The sequence below is a fragment of the Marmota marmota genome, unplaced genomic scaffold, assembly GCF_001458135.2.
Source record: "Marmota marmota marmota unplaced genomic scaffold, marMar, whole genome shotgun sequence".
Taxonomy (NCBI): Eukaryota; Metazoa; Chordata; class Mammalia; order Rodentia; family Sciuridae; genus Marmota; species Marmota marmota.
This window is the reverse complement of record NW_025999905.1, coordinates 13,771,337-13,786,784: the sequence shown is the minus strand read 5'-3', so window position 1 is coordinate 13,786,784 and position 15,448 is coordinate 13,771,337. Positions and strand designations below refer to the sequence as shown.

The 15,448-nt window shown below is 39.2% G+C and overlaps 1 protein-coding gene across 1 annotated transcript in view; it reads left to right on the top strand.

Moving 5' to 3' along the window:
* The window catches only part of Rapgef5 (Rap guanine nucleotide exchange factor 5), a 236,419-nt gene that overhangs the window by 206,688 nt on the left and 14,283 nt on the right, over positions 1–15,448 (top strand). Inside the window, 5 exon segments of the mRNA XM_015498139.2 lie at positions 1,709–1,831; positions 3,610–3,788; positions 8,731–8,821; positions 11,919–11,969; positions 12,782–12,869. Coding sequence (XP_015353625.2) covers positions 1,709–1,831; positions 3,610–3,788; positions 8,731–8,821; positions 11,919–11,969; positions 12,782–12,869 — 532 coding nt within the window.

Sequence of the window (15,448 nt, the reverse complement as noted above, 5' to 3'; positions counted from 1 at the left end):
CACACAGCCCTCATGCAGTTCCTTGATCAAGCTGTTCAGTCTCAGGCACCCGGTGCAATGTCTCCATGGAGTAAGTGGTACTGTGATGTATGTTCTAAGAGAGGCCAGATTCCATCCTGCCCTCAGATGTCTCCCCCATCAACTTGGGGCACCACTTCACATTTCTTCTTGGGAATCATAAAATTCAGTGTTTCATCTGAAAAGAATTTTAGTTAAAATAGAACATCATGAGGGAAGAATAACACAGGAAACACAAGAAAAACCTAAGTGAAAGTTTTGGAACCCACTAGCACTTTGATTTCATTTTAGTACATCTTTTAGACATCAGGAATTAGAATATGTTTCCTAGACTAGGGAGTGGACGACCCTGAACAACCAACCAGAGGGGCAGTCCCAGGGTAAGGGGCACACATAGGGAAAATTTAGATAAAAAGCCAAATGAACACACCCTTACAACTCCAAATTATTCAGCCGCTATTGGTGTTCCTTCCCTTTGACAATCTGTGGTGAAGTCAGCCTGGTCCCATCCTAGCAGACCGACCCTGAGGAACCTTGTCCCCAACCCCAGCACCTCCTCATCTGGAAGCTCGTTCATTTAGTCAGCACTTTCTGAGCTCCTTGCCATGGCCAGCACTGGGGATAAGAGGCAGTTTAAACCTTCCTCCTCTGAATCATTGTTCTTCAGAGGGAAATCTCTGAGAAGATCTTTTTGTTATGAGTTGCTTTTTTGTTTTGTTTTGTTTTTGTTGTTGTTGTTTTGTTATTTTTAATTAGGAAACCTCTTAATAAATGTAAAACTTCTAGAAATGCAAATCATTTATTTTTCAGATTAGAAGTAGACACTATTATTTGGCATCTGAAATAGTCCCTCCCTTCTGCCATATCTTTATTTTTGCAAAGTCCCATTCTCTTAGTCATTAGCTATTCAAGTCCAGCCCCTCAAATGATGGAAGAATTTGTATTTTAATTAGAAAGTGTCAAATATTTTGGAAAGGTGCCAAATTATTTTTTAATAGCTTTAATGGTGATGATAAATTTAAAGTTGCATTGGCATTTAATTATTTCTGGCCAGATTTTTAAGGAAGTTACCAGCCTCCTATGATTAGGCACCATTTTTTTTTTATAGAGAAAGCAGCTAATACTTAAGAAGTTACCATAGGATATAAATGAAATAGCTTTTATTTTTTATTCCATGTTGAATTTTTTCACTTTCCACGGGCATTTTAATAAAACTTGTAAATGTGTATCTGGGATGAGACTTGTTAAACATATTTCCTGTAAAAGCCATGTCTGTCTTTATTGAAGTGCACTCTGACATTTCTTTTGTTTGTTTTTCTACTAACCCTGCTGGCACATTAATTCTTACCAGCAGCCAAAGTGATTTCAGGGCTTTTGCTTTCATTATGCTGTCTGCCAGGGCAGTGTTTTATAATCAGATTTGTGGGTGGGTGTGTGCTGGCTTGGGGGGGAGGGGGAGGGGGAGGCTAACTCAGTGAAGTATCATTGATCACATTCTACCAGTTCCAAGACTGTTTCCTAAATTGGCTATAACTCACTGAAGGTGAACAGACCAGGAAAAATATTAAGCGCACCCAGAAATGATTACCTTTCTAATCTGGGCTTCTGGTGAACTTCTATAGGCAGCCAATTCACTGAAAAACTTGTGGGAATTACTGAGGCTCCTTTTTTTGCTTGTCTGTCGGTTTAGAACCCGTTTGCAGAAAATGAGGAATCACAGCAAAGGTCAATAAGGATTTTGGGAATGAACACTTGGGATCTTGCTCTGGAATTAATGAATTTTGATTGGAGTCTGTTCAATTCAATTCACGAGGTGAGTAGAGAGTGAAAAGATCAAAATGCTAATGCTATTTTCACTGTGAATTCTTCTTGAAGAGATGTTTTGATGTGCAGTGGTAGAGTTATGCTAGGATGGCATGGTCCAAAAGTTATTTTGTGGACTTAAAGTATGTTGGAAGTCTGACCCCACTCTAGGTAAATTGGGTTATGTAATCATGCTTTTATATACTTGTGTATAGTAGTACAGATATGGTATATTTTTATATGTGTATATACATTTATATAGGCATATGATTTGTGTGTGCATATATATACATATATATGATGCTTTAATGGAATTGAAGAATGGTTTTATGTTTGATTTTTGATTTTCCCATTTTTTGCATGAAGTTTACAGTAATCATATTTATATTTGAACACATACACATATAAAAGATGTGTATACCCATCCTTTTACTTAAGAACATTCCAAAATTTAGACTGTGCTCTTAAGATTTCAAATACTTTCTTTCAAATATTGGATATTTTTCGAATTTTATATCCATTACTCTCTCTCTTCTGGATAGAGAATAACATTTTTGAATAATAGATTAGGAGCTAAAATGATTAATGAGTAAATGTGGCTGGTAGAAAGGCTCATAGGAATCGTGAGATGAAGAATGTTACAGCCCTGTGTGACCACATGTTGGACTTTACCATGTAATGACATTTTTCATTCCAAAATGGCTTTTCCTTTTGAAGGAGAACCTCATGCCCTATTTAAGGATCTTTAAGTTTCATTTTTATTTTGGAATGTCGGTTTAGAACACATTTGCAGAAAATGAGGAATCACATTTCACATTTAAAAATTTCAATATTACCATCTGAATTTGAGCAAGAAGTGTGCTTGCTCAGGCTGAATGACTTTGACTTTGGCAGTGTTGGTGGTATGGGAAGTGCCACTGCTTATGCAGGGGAGAGTGTGGATTACTTCTGTCAAATGTGCACACACTGTCATTTAAAAACAAATCCTGGGGCTGGGGCTCAGTGGTAGAACACTTGCGTAGTACTCGGGAGGCCAGGGGTTTGATCATCAGCACCAGATAAATAAATAAATTTTAAAAAATAAATTTAAAAAAACCCAAATCTCTTCTGTTGCTTTTTGTGCAGTAGATATAAATAGTTACTGGTTCTGCTTTATTTGTAAATTATTAGGACTAGCTCTTAATCTCAATTTTCTTTCTGTTTACATTTTGGCAACATCTCATTATCAGTGGTTCTCAAAGAGCAGGTCCCCAGGCCACCATCTCCAGAACCACTAGGGAACTAGATAGAGTTGTGCATTTTCAGCCTGTCCAGAGTCTACTAAGTCAGAAATCAGGGACAGGCTGATTAGCTCTCAAAGTCTCCCAGGTGGTCCTAACTCACATTAAAATTGATAACTGATTTGAAGTCTGATGTGCACCTTAACAAACACTAGTAGTGTTTGTGTTTTCACTTGAGTTTTCTACATAACAAGTTTGAGAAGTTTAGGGATTCCATTTGACCTGTGATTATAACTTTAGAATATTTTTATTTTTATCATATAAAGATATCTTCCTTAAAGTCAGAAAAATTATATGAGGATTCTAGGTGAGCATTATTGAATGAGGCATCTCTAAAACTAAAGCTCAATCACTCTGAATTTAATATCCTATTATTTGTTCTGTTTTCTGTAAACATATGAATGATATGGTGTGGCTACCTGAAGCAGCTCTTAAAAATGAACTAAATGTTCTATCTGCTTTATGTTGTGCTAAAAATAATCCCTGGCATGGGTACATTTTCTTTCAGCAAGAGCTTATCTACTTCACATTCAGCAGACAGGGAAGTGGGGAGCACACTGTGAACCTCAGCCTTCTGCTCCAGAGATGCAATGAAGTCCAGCTCTGGGTGGCCACAGAGATTCTGCTCTGCAGCCAGCTGTGCAAGCGAGTGCAGCTGGTGAAAAAATTCATCAAAATTGCAGCTCAGTAAGTTGCTGGTGGTGAAAGTGCTATTTCCATTATCTCCTTGAGAAAGTACTTCAGTTTTGTTTTTTAGTTTGTTTTTTGTTTTCTTTGGTTTGGTTTGGTTTTTCCCCTTGTGATAATGAGATGGTTTGGGAGATAAAAGCATAATATCAGGGTAAATGACCAAATGTTCTTGAGTATTTAAGTTTTGCATTTAAAAATATTTATATCTTAAAGTAAATGTCCAAATAACAGACTGAAGCACCATGTTCCATGCTCAGAACTAATAAACAGAACCCAGTCTTACAGTGTCGCTGGCTTAACTACAGTAGACTCAGCAAATGGGAGAAGATGATGTGAGTGAGAATTCTTGAAAATCAGGTGCATTCTGAGAGGATCCTGCTCATTGTTTTTTGATGCCTATAGTATAAACTTTTGCAAACTCTTTTGTTAGAAAGCCCTTCACCAGCTGCCCTACCTTCCCCCTGAGCCTCACCCCCTAGGTGCAGCCTATACTCTGAATATGTCTGTCATGCACAGTAACTTCCAAGTCTGGCCACGTGGTATTGGCTCTGCCAAGAATGGCCACTAACACTCAGCAAGTTGCTGCTTTTCTTCAAGACCTTGGTCAAATGTTACTTCCTTCCAGATGACTTTCAGATGCAGGTCCCAAAACTTTTTAAAAAGTAAATAAATTAAAAGAATAAAATCAGATGCCAGATCCACTAACTCCCCTCAGCACACGCATACTTTTTACCCTTTTAATTCTTTCACTGGACTCTGTTAGGACAGGAACCAATTCTATTCAGTGATTGTGCCTGGCATAGAATATGGTACACAGCTGTGACTCAGTAAGTGTTGGTTGAATGAAATTTTAATAATTTGTCTCTTAAAATACAAGATTGGATTCAGTTAGCATATTCAGATAGCATTCTGCTATCATATATACATAATTAAAATAAATAAATAAATTTATTTTTTTTAAAAAGTACAAGATTGTTATCCTTCCTAAGAATGTTCTTTGGGCAGCTTCCCAATAGAAACAGTGCAGATCAAAATCTTCCCCAGTTACTTTTGCCTCCTAGGCTTCCCACTTTATTTCTTCTTTGTCTTCCAAAATAGTTTGTATGTCACACAATTTTCAAGTACAGTCATCTCTGTGTCGTCAGGGGATTGGTTCCAGGATCCCCCTCAGGATACCAAAATCAGAGGATGCCCAGATTCCTTATATAAAATGGAATAGCATTTGCATGTAGCCTGCATACATCCATCGATATACTTTAAACCCTCTCTAGATTATAATACCTAATGCATTATGAATACTATTTAAATAGCTGTTATCCTGAACTGTTTAGGAACTCTTGACAAAAAAAAAAAAAAGCCTACACATGTTCAGTACAAACACACCATCATGGTCCTAACTACATAGTACATGAACTGCAACTGGTTGAATCCACACATCTTGAACGCATAGACAGGGAGGGCTGACTGTGCCTGTCAATGCAGTATATTCAAGAAACATATCAATCATATGTATAGCTCTATACAAGGTAGGTTGGGGCAATCAGACTGAGTCTGCCCAATCTTGCCTTCAAGCAGCTTGCCGTCATCTGGGATACTCCTATAGCTCAACCAGCTGCTGTGCAGAATAGGGTTGGGGAATGTCCTGGGATGAGGTCTGATTCTGTAAGGGACTTCAGGGAAGGGAAAGCTCATATTCAGGGTGTGGAATCGGAATCAGGAAACACTAGTGAAGGAAGTAGTGTCTGAGGACATATTTGCATTCTGGGTGGAATTTGATAGGTAAAAAGTCTAAAGAGCATTCTCTCCGTGGAGCAGCCTCACTGGAGACAGAAGCACAGTCTGGCCAGGGAAGGCCACCTCCACAAATCTGGGGAATATAGAGGGATGTTTGTAAGGAAGCTGTTAGAGATTTATCTGCAAAGGAAAATGTTACCAAACCATGAAGGATCCTGACTTTCATCTGAATTAAGGAGGCAGAATGATGTGATCAGAATTGCCATTCAAAAACTGTACCATAGGTGAAAAGACCCCAGAAGGAGGAGCTTGTGTTTACCAAGGCAAGAGATCATGGAAGCACCTGACCAAGGACTGCTGTGACTGGGATGTAAGGGAAGATAACAGGTTGAATCTTAAGACTGCTTTTATGCCAAGTGCTTTTTTTTTTTTAAATTCAGCCTGTATATTCTAAAATGGACTGTAAGATTCCTAAAGATGAGTCTCTTTTAGGTAAAAAGCTTTCTTATAAATGGCTATTACATGGAGAAATAGGACATCAATGTTCCAAGGAGTAAAATGATACCACCCAGCTCCATTCCTAGTATAAGATTATATCTATCCTCAGGGAAAAGAAATATATTCATATCTTCTCCATATAGCTCCATGCTCCTGAATTATTTATGGTACTGGTCTCTGTCCTGGCCCATGGGATGGAATGCCAACAGAAACATAAAGTTAAATTCCTTATAATCACACTAGTAGGAACAACCAAGGGAAAACAGTAATTTCCACAATCATGAAGTGTTTTCTCTGCCGAAGGCATCCTATTTACATATTCATGTTTCCCTCCTCAGCATCCCCATCCCCCACCTCTGTGGATTGAGTGGATTTTATTTCCTCACAGAGACAAAGGAGTGTTTGCTGGGCTGGAATGTTTAGTGTCAGTCTGTTCTTTTCCTGGAATGAATGACCCATGGTAACAGGATTCCAGACTGGAATAGTAGCTGATATTTGCACTGTAAAATTTGTCTTCTGCATAAATTGTATTTACATTAATTCAGTTCTATTTTTTAAACAGGTACAGGCATCAGTTAGCTTGTGTTTTGTTGTTGTTGTTTTATGTTTGACTATAAAGAAAAAACCTTATGGGCTATGAAAAATATTTGTAGGGAGCTAACAGATAAAAAGATGAGAATTATATTTAAGATTTTATATGATAAATGATGCTGAAAAAAGAGGAATAATAAACTTTTTATCATAAAAATAATAAAACTATTTCCCCAAAAGTTCTTGTTTCAACTTTGGGAAATGCTGTGTAAAGAGCTCACTGTATGCGAGGCAATCGGATATGGACAGAATATAAAAAATGAATGGATACATACTCTAATGTTAAGAGCCTGCTGCCCAGAGGAGATGATATATGGAATGACCAGAAGTGAGAGAGACCACCAGCAAGGTGCTTCTGGCAGAGGGATGGAACATTCCTTCTGACCAGAGCCTCAGCACAGGGTTGGGTATTTCAAAACATCAAGTTAGGAGGTGGAGCTAGCTCTTGTTTGTTCTGGCTGGTGTGAGCTTTCCAGGGGTCTGAGGAGGAAGAAGGAGTACAATGAGTGAATTAATGACCAAGGAGAGGTGGAGTAACTGAACTGAGGCCTAAGACAGCAGCCATTCTCATATTAATGGAATATACCAAGCCAGGTCCACCAGGGGAAAGCTGACAAGGAACCAGGTAAAGGGGTCAACTGAAATGAGGCCCAGTTGCCTCATACCTACCAGAGACAGCTGACAGCCTAAAACTGGCAGGACTCAGAGGGATAGGCCCTGCCAGCCAAGGCTCCACAGTGAGGTGCCTGATGACGTGTGCCACCCAAGTATCTTTGACACTGGGTGTGGAGGCAGCAGTACTTTCCCAGTTCAACTGCTCATGGGAATAGAACCTCTTGGAACTCGGGTGTAGCTGGACTGGGACAGTGTCTGATTTACTAGGCAGCAGCCTCTGCCTCTTCTCTAACAGCCCAAACTTTAACAGCCCAAACCATTTCCCTGGTTATAAACTATACATTCTTATTTACTCCTTGTGCCTCTGGATATTTATAAATAGCTTTGAGGGAACCTCAAGAACCTTTAAAGACTTCCTAGCTTTTGCTGGTAAAAAGTTGTCAGGGAGGAACTAAAAATAACTTAAAGGCCAACACTAGCTGAAAAATAAATCATGCATATGTTCTTGATGAATGTAGCTATTGATGATGGTAGTGAAGTGCCTCTAGTACCTAATATAACATGATGTTTACCTAGAAAAGCAGAATTGTAGACCCTGTCCCAAAATTCCCTTTGAGATGTTGTTGGAGATATGATGGAAGAGATGGCATCTGAAGGAAACTAAACTAGCATTGCTAGGTACCTGTTGAGTGCCTGGCTCACTGCTAAACACATTGATGTTTAGTTATTGAGGCAGAACAGTTTGTTACTCTTAAAGCCTTACTTCAGAGAAGTTGTGTTCAAATGCTCTCCAGATAAAGAAGTGTCTGGAATCCACAGGTTGCTCATTCTGGTCTGAAGTCCAAGCCCTCTCTCCTGACTTTGAAAATTAGTGGGATATTGACCACATTGGCCTCTGGTGATTGATATTATGCAGAATGGATAACCTTATAGAGTGCCTGGGGCACAACATGATCTTAGCTGTCATTTTATTTTTTTATTTTTTTAATGAGAAAGGTGAGAAAGAAACCCCAGGATAGATGCTGTATTTTAAACACATACATAATATAGTAGTCATTTTGTTGGTAGCAAAGAAAATGTGTCTAAGTAGGGTGGGATGAGGAAAACATAGGCCTGTGAGGTGAGACGTGCTTTTGACTGTCAAAAATTGAGAATAGCAGACCAATTCAAGAGAGAAGGATATGGCATGGAGAGAAAAAGGTGAATTAAAGGTTGTTCTGTTGAAGTTATAAATGCATACAAAATAGGTTTTAAAGGAAAGAAGATCTTGTGAAATGTCAGGAGGTGTCAAGAGCATAGGTCTTTTCTTAAAGGAAGAGCGAAAGCACGGGATCACTTCTTTTGCTTTAGGAACAGCCGAGGGTTCCCACTCCTCCCCTGGGCAGTGAAGGGCAGGGAGACTGAACTCTGGCCTGAAAGAGTCTTTCCAGCTTTATCTTTTGTGATCACCCATTTAAAGATTATTTCCTCAAAGTGTACTCTGCTTTCCTTTATTCCATAGCTGCAAAGCCCAGAGAAATCTGAATTCCTTCTTTGCCATTGTGATGGGCCTTAACACTGCTTCTGTCAGCCGACTGTCACAGACCTGGGAGGTGAGTCTTGGGGTCCCATTGCAGGGGGGGGGGGTTGGGCATGGGCAAAAAAATGAAAGAAAGAAAAAGAAATTCCAGAGAAAGTCTTTATTTAAAATAAATTGATTTATGAGTAGGTCGTGTAGCTTAGTGGTAGATGGCTTGCCTAGCATGCTCAAGACCCTGGGTTCCATCCTTAATATTGCTAAATAAATTAATTTGATTTAAACAGTTTAAATGTGATAAGTACTAGTAGGCTAAAAATGCTGAACAGTAATGGGTCAATGTGGTAGGGAGCATTTCCATCAAATATTCTTTAAAACAGTTCTCTAATATCTATGAAAGTGATGAAAACTGTAGAACATTCCTTAGCTATGATCAGCCTTCCTCCTGGGGGCGCCACTGCCATGCTGGCTGGTCCTGTCACAGTCTGGCCTGCATGATGCCATGTGCTCAGAAGTGGGTTTGCAGTGATGTTCATGAATTTGACCTTCAAGGCCTCTCATCTGCAAGTCTCCAGCATCGTGTTCACATGCACAGCACATATCTTTGTAAAATTTGTCAAAGTAAAGTTATTTTAAAAGAAGGCCCACAAAATGTAATAAGTTTGAGGCCCCCAAATGCTCACTGTCCTCCCTCTTTGAATGATGAAGGCTTTTGGGGTTGGAAGATAGAGGAGTCTACTCAAGTTCTGTCACATGGGCCCTGAGGACAGCGTGGGAAGGACCAAACTTGGGGATCCTCTAAAGAGCCAGACACAGACCTAGGACTCTGGCTCTGCCTCTTCACGGCCGGACTCCTTCTGTCCTCTGCTTTCCTCTCCTTCTCCCTCCTTTCCCTGCCTCACTACCTCACTGTGTGCCCTTCCTCTTCCTTTTCACTCTGTAACCATCCCGTCGTCTGTTCTGGTTCTAGCCTGTGTATGGCTGGTTGTGGTGGCCTCTCAGGTGCAGTTGCTGTCGCCGACTGTACCCTTCTCTCCATGGATTCCCTTTTGTTCAGTGGGCCATCTCTAGGGGAATGTATTTTGTGATCCAGGGGTCAGGGTCAGTGCTCCTTAAAGGGGTTCAAAAGAAAAGAAATGAAAGGCTTGCCTGCTCTAGTTAAGCAAACAAGACATTCACATACATCCTAAGGTTACAGGAGATGGGTAACAAATGCCACAACCTGTCAGGATGGAAAACAAGTGGCTGTCAAGGGCCTGTGGAGAGCAGAATTTGAATTAAGCCTCAAGAGAAAATTTGATTTGCAAAAATTGGGAAGAGAAATAATTCAATTATGTTCAAATAGCTCACATTCAGTCTGCATATTGACTGCCTATTGTGTGCAGGGCACTGTATCAGTGCCCTGAATGATAGAAAATGGGTACCTTAGAATATAGTGTGCATATGATGAATGAAGCCCTGCATCAGCCTCCTTGGACCAGAGAGGAGCAGGTGAAGGAACTCATTCCATCTCAGGGTAGCTGAGAAGACTAACAAGAAACCCTGGCCCACACCTGTGATCATTGCTACTAGGGAGGCTGAGGCAGGAGGAGTGCAAGTTCAAGGCAGTTTGAGCAACTTAGTGAGATCTCATTTCAAAATAAAAAGGACTGAGGATGTCACTCAGTGGTAGAGCACCTCTGGCTAGGGCAAAAGAAAAAGAAGAGGGGCTGGGGATATGGCTCAGTGGTTAAGTGTCCCTGGGTTCAATCCCTGGTACCAAAAAAAAAAAAAAAGGTAATAAAAGAAAGAGGTTTGAGGAACTGAATCAGAGGTCAGCAATTTTTTTGAAAAAAGCTAGATAGTAAATTTATTTTCGGCTCTGAGGACCACATGGTTGCTGTTGTAGCTACTTAACTCTGCCATTGTAGTGTAAGAACAGCCACATACATAGAAGGCTATGGTGATGTTTCAATAAGACTTTATTTACAAAAGCAGCCAATGGGCCAGACCCCTGGAGTAGAACAGTTTGACTTTGGACACGTTAGCTTTGAGACGTCACTGGGATGTTCATATGGAATATCCAGTAGACCAAGGCATAAAGCTCAGAAAAAAGGTTAAAGTCAGTTGCAAAAGTCTGCATTTTTTAATCTTTAAATTTGTCCTCCATTCATTAGGAGGCAAAGGCAGGAGAGCAGTTTTCAAATGTATTAAACTATCTGCTTGCTGGGAAAAACTGAGTTCAGACTCAAAATTATCAAATTGAAAACAACATTTATGAATCATTTAATAATGAGAGTTTGCCTCGTTATTTTTCACTTGGTTTGGAAACAGAAAATCCACAAACATCTTTTTGAACATCGTTAATGTTAATAGCTGGAATTTGTCAAGTGTCAGCCACAGACTGTATTCATTTCATGAGTTTATTCAGTATGTGTACTGAAGAAACTTAAGATCAGAGAGCTTGCAGACTCACACCAAAATACACAGCTGGAAAGAGGCAGAGTCAGAATTCACACTGAGCCTGGCTGCAAGCTTGAGCTCTGTAACCCAGAAGGTCACTAGGTCCCTATGAAAGGCATCCAGGTTTTCACTTCCTCATGTTGAAGATGGGCTGCAACCTTTCAGACCTTTGTCATTTGGCCTGAATTTTTCTTTGGAAGGATGGTGTAGGTTCCCATTCTCTGTCATCCTTGTCAGTGTGGTTGAGCCTGAGGATTCAGTGATTCTACCCATTAAATGCAAGCTTTGTCACGTAGGTTTTCATGGCCCTTCACTAACTCACCCTCTGCAGTAAAATACAATTATATCATTTATATAAAAAATGTCAGCCAACATCATTATTTCCCACTCAGCAACACTATTAAGAAGATGAGAACATTCATCAAAGGTAGACTATGGAATCAAAATCTAAGTTTTTATTAAATTATCAACAGTGTGTGGAATGTCTAACCAGCTAAATTCCTGAATCTTGTGGCTGTTATGTTAAGCTATTTTTAGCAACATTTCTAAGCAACATCATATTAAGGAGATGATGAAAATTGCATAATGAGAAGCAATCAGGGGAGAGCCAGATGACCGAGGTATTTATGCTCAAAAATGTGACACACATAAGCCCGCCTTACTGAAAACTCCCAATGCCTCTCACGATAACTGACTTCTGTGACCTTTTGTTGTTTGTATTTGTTTTTTAGAAAATCCCTGGGAAGTTCAAGAAACTTTTCTCTGAACTTGAAAGTTTAACAGTAAGTAGTTGGGCTGGAGGGGATTTATTCTTCAAATTAACATTAGCGTCAGATTGCCTTCTAGATTTCAGTGGTCTATTCTGTACTTCACTGTCAGGGAGCCTCAACAAGTTTGCTTACACATGAAATAGGAGCTTTGCTTTTTAAGGAATGAAGTGAGCTGGCAGTTTCTGCTTCTTCCTCTCCATGTATAAGGTGCTGAGAATAATCTTTTCAGTGTGAATTTTCTGAAGACAGGTTTTAAGTCGAATCCATTTCAAAGCCTACGAAATTCATCAGTATAAATTTAGCAACAACTAACGTCTTTGTATTATTTTTTATTTTTTGCCTTTTCTCCTTTTTACTAGTTCTTAGGTTTAGATCCAAAGTTTATAGTTTTCTTTTTTATAGCACAGTAAACCAGTGTTCTCATGTTTTCTCCACATTGTCTGCAGTTTTTTGGTTTTTTTTTTTTTTTTTTTTGCAGCATACTTAACAAAAGACCTTTGAGGTTACCTCATGATAGAAATTATGCAGAGGAAACTGTACTTAAAGAACCTATTTGAGGAAAATAATAGGGCAATCAAAAGGTGTCTCTCTTCTGCAGTCATTTCCCATTATTGTAAACCAGTAACTTGAGTTTCGTCCATTGCTTAGATTTCCTGCCCTAATTTAGTGAGTTTATTCTCCTAGGAAACCTTTATCTACTTTATTCTCAGGAAGAATTGCCCTATATCTAAGTCATGGTCAAATTGTTTATCAAAGTAGATTTGGAATTGTTTCTATAGCACCATTGATTTTTCTTTCTCTCTGTAATCTGCTTGGTTCGGCAGGATCCTTCCCTAAACCACAAAGCCTACAGAGATGCATTCAAAAAGATGAAGCCACCAAAAATTCCTTTCATGCCCTTATTGCTTAAAGGTAATTATTTTCTACCTTTTGTACTATGTAATTCCGTCTTTCAGAAGTTTATCACTCTAACTGTAAAAGGCAAAAAAGGGAATCTCGGTTTATTTCTTTACAGGAATTTTGAGATTCATACCTGTGTTTGCTTGTGATCGTTTTTCAAATACTCAAATATTTTTGAGATACCTAGACTGCTTCATTGTGCTTGAGCAGATGTCAGAGATTTTCACTTAAATAACAAAGCTTGACATTGTTTTGTGTTTTAATTTTACTTTTCTTCTAAGCCTGGTGTTATTTTCTTTAAGTCTGCAATATATTTAACTCAAACAAGAACAAGGCTGGCATAAAGGACCCAAATGGTGATTGGTCGTGCTGTGTGTTTGCAAGCTGAATTTTGGAGATACAGCCCATATTGGGTGGTTGTGTGAGAAATCCCTTTCATCAAAGCAACATAATAGATGAAAATTATTGGTGGAGGTCTGAGGTTGTGGCTCAGTGGTAGAGCGCTTGCCTCGAATTTGCAAGGCCCTGGGTTGGATCCTCAGCACCGCATAAAAATATATTTATTTTATAAATAAAGGTATTGTGTCCAACCACAACTAAAAAGTAAATATTAAAAATAATTATTGGTGGAGAGTGTACCTTCTGCTTTCAAGGAGTGGAATTCAGTTGGGAAAGTGACAGCCCAAAGGGAGACCACTGAACTCTGTTCTTTAGAGCACCATATAATTCATTGTGAAACCTGTCGTTTAAATTTACTGGTATCTCAGTGATCGCTTTTTCAAACTAAGGGGACAAATAAAAGGGAACTCTTGGGTTCGGCCTATAATCCTGACATTCTATCTGTACCTTCACCTGTGTGCTTCCCTAAGAAAGATTTGGGAATTTTTCTTGACCATATTTTGATTCTTAGAAGGGATTTTGTAGGAATATACCTTCATCCAGCTTCTGCCCTTCAGAGCTAACTTCCCCTGGGTCAGGGCCCAGTGATTGGACCCATAAGTGAGATTCTGAAAGTGGGTTGCTTCAGAATTGTGTAGCTGGCTGGCCTGGCCTCGCCATCCTCAGGCCTGCCTCTCCCCACTGCTACCCCACTGGCAATAATGCTGGCTCCCTCCTCAGAACAGCCAGAGCTGCAGAATTGCTGTGAGTTCCTGTGCATTTCTGCCGTCCCTCATTTGTTCTTCATCTAATATGAAGCAGGAATCCCTGTGAAGCAAGAATATAAGGGTAACCGAGAGATAGATGCACAGAATATTCCACTCCAACTGAAAAGATTGTGTTAATGCTGAAATGAGGAGAGATTGCTATGCTGAAGTAACAATTTAAAAGCTCAGTTGATTTATTTGTTAAGTTTTAAGATAAGTTTATTCAGGCTCATGCTTTCTATTTGCAGAATAAAACATCAAGTGGAGGGAAAGGGGTGGCAGGTAAGAAATAGCACTTAGAATCATTTAGATACAAGAAGGGACACTAGAAAATGCAGAAGGTTGTGGGAAAGGAATTGATTTTTGTAAGAAAAAATTTTTTAAAAAATAAATACTTTTAAGGTGATAAGAAATTAGTTGATGGTATCCCTTTAACTTCATTAGATTAGAGTATAGCTGTGTACTGTGTATTAGTGCTTCTTCTCCCAAAATGTTTAATGCAGTCAAGTGTCACACTTACATCTTAGCTTAGATGCAATTTTCTGCTCTACTGAGTTTATCTAGACCTTTTTATTGGCAGCAAAACAAATTTCACTTTTTTTTCTACTGAAAAATACATTCACTCATTCCAAAAGAACAATTAGAAAATTAAACATTTTTCTTCTTTTCGTTAGACGCCTTCTTGAGTTAAATAAGCATTTATTTTTCCTTTACTTTAATTTTTCTTACAAAACTTAAACAATATTAGTATTCTTTTGTGTTTAAAGTTACCATTTTTGTCTGAGATCATTTCCAGAAGAAAATAGAATGAAATTTTTAAAAATATGTATCATGCCCCAAGATGAGGTATCTTTGAAAAAAAAAATACACAACATTATTTAACTCTTAGATTTTTTTATTGTGTGATTTTTTTTTTAAGTGGTAATGAACTATTTTAGATTTAGAGCAACTGGCTTAATTTTCAATGAAAACTCTTTTTCCTTCCTCTTTGTACCTTCTACTTGGAGTTGCTTTTAACTAGAGAATAGAACCAAACTGAACTCCTTGGGTGCTTGGGAAGGCTCAGGCCTCCCAAGTGTCACTCTTTGTGTTTGTAAGCATGCAGATTATCAGGTAAATGGATTACTTGGGGATCCTTCCAGCTGCTGGCTTTCCTCTTTCCCAGTTGAATTTTGTTGCCTTTGATGTGCTTTCCCCCTACTGTGCTGTGGAAGCCAGTTCCAAAAGGGATGAAGGGAAGCCCTAAATGAGTGTGAGAGGAAGGCTCCAGCAGAGCTGAGGTCCACAGCAGCTGAGCAGCATGTGTACCCTCTGTGATTTTTGAAGATGGTGGTCCCTTGCACTAGTGTGAATCATCAAGGGGTGTTTGCGGATTAACTGTAGTCCCTGCGGGGAGCTGCATGTCTATCTCAGAGCACAGATTACTGTTGCAGGTTTGCGGGGGGG